Below are 10,645 nucleotides of genomic sequence, written 5' to 3'. Positions count from 1 at the left end.
TTGGTTCTTCTCTCAAATTTTCAACTTTTGCTTCCAATGGAGGAATTTCTTCCAATGACTTAAGCTCTCTTAGACATTCTTCAATTTCTTTTTCTTCGTCCTCATTGAGAACTTTGAGCGCATTAGTAAGATCTTTTTCGAGGGGAGTAGACACATGAACTTGCCTTTTTAATTCCATTATAGCCTCATTGGTTGCATCAATTTGGAAACAATCACTTTTATCCTTTGAATGCTTCATGGCTTCAAAGAGATTGAAATAAACCTATTCATCTTGAACTCCCACCTTCATTAGACCATAATCGATGTCAATCATCATTCTAGCAGTCTTCGTGAAAGGTCGACCAAGAATCAATGGTGCATCATCGTCTTCCTCCATGTCAATAACAACAAAGTCAACCGGGAACAAGAATTTATCCATTTTTACTAACACATCTTCCGCGACTCCATGAGGACGAGTTATAGACTTGTTGGCCAATTGCAATGTCATCCTTGTTGTTTTCAACTCAATTCTTCCTAACCTCTTCACAACGAATAACAGACTAAATTTGATACTAGAGCCCAAATCAATCAAACATTTTCCAATGTAGACATTTCCTATTGTAATCGGTAATGTAACCCTTCTAGGATCGCTTTCTTTTTGCGGTAAAGTCCTTTGAACGAATGCGCTATAACTAGTATCAATAGTGATTGTTTCTTGATCCATATATCTTCTCTTTTTTTGTAAGGATGCCCTTCATAAACTTTTCATATGTAGGCATTTACTCAAGGGCCTCGGAAAATGTAATATTAATTTGTAACTGACTAAATATATCCAAGAGCTGAGCATAGTGCCTAGCACTGTCCTTCTTGGAAGGAGCATATGAGGATATGGAAAATTTTGAATTGGAATATTGTTCAACTTCTCGTTCCCCTTTTGATTCTTTTTCTTCTTCTCCTCACTAATTTTATTTTCTACTTCTTCTTTCTCACTTTTCTATTTTTCAACTAATTCTCCCTCAACATTTTTTTCTACTTCAATCTTATATCTTTTCTTCTCCTTTTCTACAATAATTTCCTCTTACTCCACTTCATCACCAATGCCCATGTCAATTTTTTTCCGACTACGAGTTAGAATAGACTTACAATACTCCTTCAGGTTTTCTTGAGTGTTGGTGGAAAAAGTTCCTTTGTATTGATCGGCTAATTGCTTAGACAATTGACCAACTTGAATCTTAATATTTTTAATGGCCACATCAATACTCTTTTGGTTAGCCATTGGCATTTGCATGAATTAGGTGAGAGTGTCTTCTATCTTTAAATTTCCACCTTGAGGCTGTGGAGGTTGAGTGTAGTTTTGATAATGATTTTGACGGTTTGACATTCCGGCCTCTTGTCTCCAACCTTGTTGATAACCTTGGTTATTTCCTCTTTGTTGGTAACCTTGGTTGTTTTAATAAGGTGTTTGCCTTGGTGGATAACCTTGGCTTTGAGTTGGATTTCCCATATAATTTACTTCCTCTCCCACCGGAGGATAATAACCGGTAGGATGATCTCCTTTGCACAATTCATAATAGGCAACTTGTTGATGCTTGTTAGGAATATATTACATCTCTTTGGTTTATTGTGGGAGCTTCAACATTTGTTGTGTGAGTAATTCCACTTGTTGAGATAACAATTTTTTTTGATCTAGAATTGCATTATTTGTGCCCAATTCAATGATTCCCGGTTTACTTTGTGTCGTACCTCAATTATGTTGGCCTTGATGATCGTTGAATGCCATTCTCTCAGTAATGTCTATTGCTTCTTCCGCACTCTTTGACATCAAAGAACCACCCGTGACAACATCCAATAGAGTTTTAGGTTGTGGTTGAAGTCCATGGCAAAAGATATGGATTTGAGTAAGTTCATCAAAACTATGACCTTGACATTTCCTTAACATTGATTTGAACTGCTCCTAAGCTTCATTAAGGGAGTCACTTGCACCTTGTGAGAAAACCGCAATTAAAGTCTTTGCTTCCATGAACCTATTGTGTGGAAAGAATCTCTCAAGAAATTTTTTCTCTAACACATTCCAATCGATCATTGTTTGAGTAGGTTGATCAAGATACCATTCTTTTTCTTTTCCAATCAAAGAATGTGGGAATAGTCTCTTGAACACTTTCTCTTCTTCCACTTCTAGAGCTCCAATTGCACCGACAATCTTATAGAACTTGGTAAGGTGAGTGTAAGGGTCTTCATGATCAAGCCCCGTGAAGGTATTTTCATACAGAAGTTGAAGTATCCCAATCTTCATCTCCGCGTGTCTTCCATTGTTTGTAATTCTAGAAAACTGAGTATTTCTCATCGGACTATTTCTGGGAAGTTCTGGAGGAGGAGTGCCATGAGCGGTGTAGACACAAGAGTTGTTGATGAAGTTCCAGCTAAATTTACTTCATGTTCTCTCCTTTCCTTAGCTAGTTGTCTTCTTCTTCTTGTTTTTCTATTAAATCTACGAGCAGTTCTTTCAATCTCAAGATAAAAAAGAAGTTGATATGTGGGTACATTTCCTGACATAAATAGAACTTTGAAAAGCTAACCAAGTAAATTAAAAAACACAAGGGATAAGAAATGAGATAAGAGATAATAAAAAAAACTTAAAACAGAATAAACTATTGCAATGCTTGCAATATCATAACAACAATCCCCGACAATGACGCCATTATGTTGATTTGTAATTTTCTGTGAGTATTTATTTTATCGTCTCCATAGGGATTGATGAGCTATTACAATCGTTCTACAATTTACTATGTATTAAGCAAGGGTTTCAGATGATTTTTGGGTTGGTGTAAGTAACATTCATAAGAGTTTGTAGCAATGGTAAAAGTTTAGAAAGATTTAGCGTTTAAAAGACATATCAAGACTAGGGTTCATCAACCTATTTTGTATGTATTCAACTAATCAAGCATGTGAACTTCATTTATAATCAACATAACCACATATCACTTATCTATACCGCTTATGTCTAAGACGGTATTGCAAGTTTTACCATATTATTTAATCGATGATGTCTCAACCTATTAAACAATACAAATAACATTAATGATCCGATACAAAGTGAATATCAAAGTCCACTTCCATGTCTATATTTGTTCTTTGATAAATAATAAGCTTAGGTCAAGACTTAAAAGATCTTTCTCAACAACGTTTTAAACCACAAATATTCAATAAAAATAAAGATTATCATCTACGTTGATTATCAAGTTGTTCACATACAAAAGATTAAAAGAAATCCATACAAGTTAAGATTGATTACATCTAATCTTGATACAAGAAGGTTTAGCTACCCATAACCATGGTAGATTCTTTGATAAGTAACAAGGAGAGATTCACAAGCATCAACGTCGAAAAACTCAAAGATTAATGCTTCAAAATATTGATTATGAGTTCTTGATGATTTTTGATCTAAAAATGTTTTTGGAAGAAAGTTGGTGTGTATAATGATCCAAAATATCTAGCCAAAAGTATATATAGCATGGGTCTAAAAGTGAAATCGCGCTAAGTCCCATCAGAGCGCGCTTAGCGCGATCAACAAAAATAACTTAAATCGCCTTGATTCATGCTAAGCGCGCTCATAGCGCACTCCTAGCGTGAATTTCCCAATTTCCCCTGCCCCTCATTCTCCTAGCGCGCTAGGACCGCGCTTAGCCCGCTTCCGAAAACTTGGAATCTTTAAAATTGAAACTTTGGGTCTTGCTTGGTGCCTTTATGTTTCTCATGTTTTCAATAGGCTTTGAAACCTAAAAACTTGCACCAAAATGATCAAACAAAAGCTATTTACGTGATAGTGTTTAAAACTACATATTTACACTTAAAACTAAGGTGTTAACAAGAAATTCCATAGAGATCAAGTGAAAAGGGCCACAAAATACTATGAATTATTTACACAAATTGACCCTTAACAACAACAAGCTAACCACAACTAGAATTTAAATAGTCAAGGAAAAGAGAGGATATTACGTCCAAACTAATCTCTTTTCATCCAAATCATTTTTGAAATTTGTGAGGCGAATAAAGTCATAAGTCCTTAACGGAATACAAGTACTCAAACAACAAGCTAAGTACGACTAACATTCAAATCCTTGGGGAAAAGAGAGGATATTACGTCCAAACCAATCCTTTTTCTTCCAATAAATACCGAACTAAATTCTATAAATTAATGTGTTTTGTACTGAAGATAAGTATTTGAACGGTAAGCTAATTACGACTATCGTTCAAATACTCGGGGAAGAGTGAGGATATTACATCCAAACCAATCCATTTTCAAACGATTTTACTGCAAAAAAAATATTTCGAAGCATTGTCGAATAAGTTTGCAAAATGACTTGATATTGATAAAGTGTTTGATTCATATTCGTAAATGTTTGATTTGATGGTGGGATGGTTTTTTTAAAATTTACTTGATGTTGATCAAGTATTTATTTTTTATTTTTATGAAAATTGATTTAAATCATTTTATTATGTTTTTAATCTTATTTAATTACTCTAAGTTAATTACAAAAACAATTAAATAAGAAAAGAAAATTCAAGGATGTATTGAAATGAGCATAGATGGTTCAAGAGTAAATAGAATGGGCTTAAGGCCCATTTATAAGCAATCCGTTATGTTCATTCATATTTACAAGCATACAAGCATTGGAAGGGTATAATCAATCATATAATAACAAGATCAAACAAAAATCACGAAGAAAAAATACTAGCAAATCAGAGCAAGCTTCTCCGGCGAGTACGCTGGCGAGGAAAATTCTCGAGTAAGGCTTCGTTCTCCCTCGCTTATACTTTTCTTCTTTCTCATCTTTTCTTCTGATTTATCCTCTAATTCCTCTTCTTCTTCCTTTTTCTTTTCTGCGGTGTCACTGTGTTGATGATTTGAGGTTGCAAATGGAGGAAAGTCAAGCTCAGTTTAAAAAGTTTCATTGTTTTTTGACTTTGAATCGATGTGTGGTGGTGTTAATGTAAAATACCTAACCTAATGCAATTCAAATTCATGAATGAATGTGATGACATAGGATACTAATGCTAATTTTATTTTGGATATTGGTTCATGAATTCAAGGTATATATGATTCAAGTGTGATGATACTAAGGAAAGATTTGTACTTTGCTAATATATATATATATATATATATATATATATATATATATATATATATATATATATAATGTCTTACTAACTTGTACTTCAAAAACAAAAACACATGTTAAGAATACTAGAAATGTTTACCCGTTCCCAATTACCACCGTGTTGGTAAAAACAAGGAAAATGACTTAGGGATAATTTTGTACTTTCAAATGATTCACTTTTTTCTATTAAGGAATTCACTTTTTTTGAAATATAAGGAATCTACATTAAAATATGAAATTATGACTAAATCTCATCGATTCATTACAAAATCAGAAAATCTCTCATATCTACTCAAAAGGGAAAAAACTATTTATTAACCAATATACTTTTCATAAGATTATATTATATTCATTAATGAATACTATCTTTTATTTATGGAACAATATAAATGAGAATCTTTAATCTTGAATAAAAATTAGTTTGCATTTTTTAAAATTATAAAAATCTAGGTAAGTTAGATTCTGAAGCTTGTTAAAATATAATCATAGTATACATTTTTTATGGTACAACCTCTTACCGACTAAACCAATTTTTAATTAATACTTAATTGAGTATTAAAAATATTGTATAAAACATTTACACTATTTATTTATTTTATTAATTTCTTTATTCCATATTATATTATATTCTAATCAAATATAATGGATAAGTTTCCACTACGGAGTATTAAACATTGTGAGACTTCTTTTAGAATAATACATTTATGAGAGACACATCACATATTCACCAAATATCTTAAACTATTAGGTGAGTTGATTTTTTCACATATAAATGCTCAACTCTCCACATTTCTAGTCAATGTGACACTTTTACCCACACTACTCACACTTGTTACATTCTCAACATTCTTTGTCGTACCTCGAAAAATACGATACTTCGCGAAGTGTTCTGATGACAGTCCATTATTGCATGAATTTAGTCGAAGAATCAGATCAAAACAAGTGAAAGATGAGCAAAAATGAAGAATAAAGACAAAAGAATGAGCAAAAATAGCTAAGTGTGAATATTGTGGACTTAGTGAAAATTTGAGTAAAAAATGAGCAAAAAATAGTGTAGCTTCGGAAATAATCACATGCACAATCGCGCAACATCGTGCGTTATGGGTGCCATAAAAGTTGCATTGCGCGCGCGACACAAGTCATCACGCGCATGATGATCCCTTTTTCTAGGCTTTTCTAACCCATTCTGGTCAATTCTAAAGCCAATAAAAGAGGATATTCTGCACTTTCACAAGGGTTACGATTTGCTGAGAGCAAAGCACGATTTTTAGGATATTTGAAGTCATTGGAGATCATTACTTCAAGAGAATTCATATGTTATTTTCATCTATCAATTGTGTTATTGTTATCTGAATTATGAGTAGCTAAGCTTATCTAAGTTATGTTATGTTATGATGAACCTATTTCAATATTGTTAGATTCTATGTTGATTTGACTTTGTATGAACCTTTTGATCTATAATGTCATTCAATTGCTTATTGTTCTTAATATTTTCTTTAGATACTTTTTTAATCTGATTTTGGGCACATAGGAAATACTGATCATTAGTCTATGTGTTGGACATATGGCAATTGATGTACTTACGTTGATTGAATAGGAATAGAAGACCTCGAGTAGTGGCATATGGAATTAGCGTTTTATACATCGCCTAACCCTGCTTACGTTGACGAACTAGGAATAAAAAGCTCTAAGTAGTCGTTAGTGAGTTATTTCGTGAGAGATCGGCTATAACATTTTTGCTAATTTTCTGTGGGGTTATAGTGATAAGATCATTCATACAAGGCATCAAACAACAACAATAGAGGAATATGAGATTCTAAAACACAACCTGACCACTTTCGTGATTTTGTTTACTCGCTTATTTACTTTTTACACTAAAACTCGAACCCCCCCCCCCCTCCTTTACTAGTTTTTATACGTAGCACACATTTTATCTTGCTTGAAGGCAATCCATGTGGATTCAATTTTTTATATTACTGCGACATTATCTGTACACTTGTCGAGAAGCTCATCAAGTTTTTGGCGTCGTTGTTGGGGATTGTTATTTTTTCAACAAGGTGGCATTTGTGCAACATTTTAATTTTTGTTTTATTTTCTTTTTTTCATAGTGCTACTGAGGTATTTTTTTTGTTTGTGTATGCACAATTCAAGGTTAACATTAATACCATTGGATCCAAAAATTGAAAGAACCACACGTGCTCTCAGAAAAGCAGTTAGAGAAGCAGCTTTATACGACGGAATGTCAGTGGACGAGTAACTATCAAGTTCTTCTGACTATAAAGAGGAAGTCACCATGGCATCCCCACCACCCCTAACTATGGGGGACTACTGTAAAAGAACTGATGTAGGACAAGTTTCGTGAGGGTTTGTACCGACAGACTATACTAACTTTGATATTAAAAATTATGTATTTTCAGGATTAAGAGAAAATCCATTCCACGAGAACGCAATTAGAAACCTGCGGGCGCATCTTGCACGCTTCTATGAAACAACTTCAATGTGCAAACAAATTGATGTCACTGAAGACCGGGTTAAATTGAGATTGTTTGTGTTCTCGCTGATTAGAAGGGCGGAAGATTGGTTACTTTGCCTTTTAAATGGAACAATTCGGACTGGTAAGGAATTGGAGGATATATTCCTAGAAAGATTCTTCACTACTACTCAATTTATTGTGAATTTTGAGCAATAGGAAACTGAGTCACTGTATGACTCTTGGGAAAGATTCAAACTTTTGTCATGCAAATGTCCAAATTATAAGAGTCAAACTCAAATGTTATTGAGTGCTTCAGCGGGAGGTATTATCCGCCAAATGACCGAGCGACAAGTAAAATACCTTATTGCGAAGATGTGTATGAATGAGTACCATTCAAAAAGTAGAAGGTCGGTCAAGATTGAAATTGTGGGCACACCTAAAGGTATGTTAGTTGTTGATACCCATACTGCTCTTTTAGCTCAGATTGAATTGTTAAATAAAAAGCTAACTGAAACAACTTAGGTAAAACTAACGTGAGCTAGGTAGAAACACTTAGGTGTGATTTATGTGGAGGAGAACATGCGAATGGATGGTGCTCGTTGGAAGAGACACGCGATAAGGTCCAATTTTCTAATTTTCAGAAGAACAACTCGTATTCTAACACATACAATCCAGGTTGGAAAGATCACCCAAATTTCTTTTAGAGCAATAATCAAAATTTAAATGCTAACCAAGGTATGCAACAAAGTCAACAAGCTCTATTTCAAAGGAAGTCATCACAGTTGGAAGAGATTTTGCAGAATTTCATTAAATTCACTAAAGTAACTTTGATCAGGTAAATAAGAACCATAAAATTATGAGTAGAAACCATGATGCGTCAATCAAGAATTTGGAGACGCAAATTGGTTAGTTATCCAAACGAATAACTGTTTGTCAAGCTCAAGTGGAGGATTCACAGGTAGCACTGTAGATAATCCTAAGAATGAATCATACAAGATTGTGGAAATGGATTTTTGGTTAATTACTAAAGAGGGTGAAGCTGAAATAGTTAAAGAGGATATAATTGAGAAAAAAGAAGGTGGAATTGAAAAAGAGGAGAGTGGAAATCAAGGTGACGAAAAGGAAAGAGGAGTCACCATTGATCAATTTATAGATAAAAACTATCCTTAGAGGAGAATAAAGAATAAATCCTGATTAAACCAAATCCTCCTTTACTAGACTACATAAAACCACCATATCCCATCATTAAGAAGAAGTTGGTACATGAGGATGAGGCTAGAATGTTTGAAAAATTTAAATAAGTGTTGACAAAACTTCAGGTAAGTATCTCGTTCTATGAAATTTTAGAATTAATTCCCAAGTTTATTAAGTTTATGCGGGCATTGTTGAAAGGTGGAAAATAGAAGTTGACTAAAGAATAGGTCAACACAACAGAGAAAGAGGAGATAACAGAACCTCAGGAATTTCCACCAAAGATGAAGGATCCAGGAATGTTCGATATCGCTTGTACCATTGGTGGGGAGAAAATAACGCATACTTTATGTGAATTAGGGTCATGCATAAATGTCATGCCATTGAAAAAATTTAAGGAATTAAAGATATGAGAGATATTACCGAGCAACATGACGTTAACTTTATCTGATTCGTCTGTTACACATCCGCTTGGTATTGTAAAAGTTGTGCTAGTTCATGTCGATGGTTTGACCTTCCCTGCAGACTTTGTAGTGATTAGCATGAAAGATGATTCAGGAGGGTCAGTTATTCTCAGGCGCCCATTCTTGGCAACCAGGAAGGCAAAAATAGATGTGGAGACACGTGAACTTGTTTTGAAATTCAACAAGGAAAATGTGGTGTTTAATGCTTATGAATGGACACCATATTTGGAGGATCTAGAGACATGCTACCAATTAGAAGAAAAAGGTGAAGGTGAGAAAAACAAGAAAGGGGGGTTTGAATTGTTTGGAAAATAAGCGCTTTTTCAAAATGAAAATCACACAAGGATTTTATACTGGTTCGCTTATAACACAAAGCTACTCCAGTCCACCCGGCCAAGGTGATTTCGCCTTCAACAAGGACTTAATCCACTAATCTTGAAAGATAGATTACAAACAACGTCTAAGAGAAAGATCTCTTAGTCCTCTCAAGTATACAGACCACACAGAGTCACTTGAGGAAATAAACAAACAATAGATAAAAGATTTATGTAATCTAAAGTGCTTCTAAGAAAGCAAATATTACAATAGTAAGAACAAAGTGATTCACGTTATAAGCAAAAGCTTCGTGAAGATTTAGAGAGCAAGAGTGTTTCCTTGAGCGTTGATGTTTCAGTATATTTTTCCTTGTATGTGTTGTATGCTGAATGTTGATTTGCAGTCCTTTATATAGATCAGTGAGGTAGTAGTTGAAACTGATGAGTAATAAACTGAATTTACGCCATAACATAAATAGCTTCTGCCAGGATAACTTTCTCTCCTTGAAATGACTACTTACCACATATAGTACCTTCTTTATTGAAATTGGAGATTAACGTCTCTTTCTGTATTAGGAAATCCATTTGCAAAACTTTACTTGACTTTAACGTTACTCTTTCATAATTAGCAATTCCATAAACAGAGTCTTCATGTTTCTGGAGATCTTGGAATCTGCTATCTAGCTTCTGATGTTGATCTTTTGAGTTCTGATGATTTCTTCAGATAGCGCCAAGAGCTTCTGAAGTTAGACATACTGTTGTTCAGAATCAGAACTTCTAGAGCGTACTTCTTGTTCAGATCTTTCTGATATTTTGCTGTTTTGCTCAGAGTTAGACTTTCTTGAACGTGTTTCTACTTCAGATGCTTCTGATCATTTGATAATTTGTATCTGATCTGGTTCTGTATCTGATGACGTCATCAGATTTCTTCCTTCTTTCTTTAGAACCCTGCACACTTAGAAACTTTTCGTTAGGGTGCCATTTTTGGTTTCATCCTTTGTTATCATCAAAATCATGGAATCTGTTGTAGAACAATTTTTGTTCTTACAATCTCCCCCTTTTTGA

At 34.0% G+C, this 10,645-nt stretch overlaps 1 protein-coding gene across 1 annotated transcript; it reads right to left on the bottom strand.

Moving 5' to 3' along the window:
- Positions 1-262: 262 nt before the first annotated feature.
- On the bottom strand, positions 263-703 carry LOC127138009 (uncharacterized). Its single transcript, XM_051064415.1, has one exon. The coding sequence runs from the start codon at positions 701-703 to the stop codon at positions 263-265; it is 441 nt and encodes a 146-aa protein (XP_050920372.1).
- Between the last annotated feature and the right edge of the window lie 9,942 nt (positions 704-10,645).

Source organism: Lathyrus oleraceus, chromosome 4, assembly GCF_024323335.1.
Source record: "Lathyrus oleraceus cultivar Zhongwan6 chromosome 4, CAAS_Psat_ZW6_1.0, whole genome shotgun sequence".
NCBI lineage: Eukaryota > Viridiplantae > Streptophyta > Magnoliopsida > Fabales > Fabaceae > Lathyrus > Lathyrus oleraceus.
The sequence above is the reverse complement of the archived record's forward strand: the minus strand, read 5'-3'. Positions and strand labels throughout refer to the sequence as shown.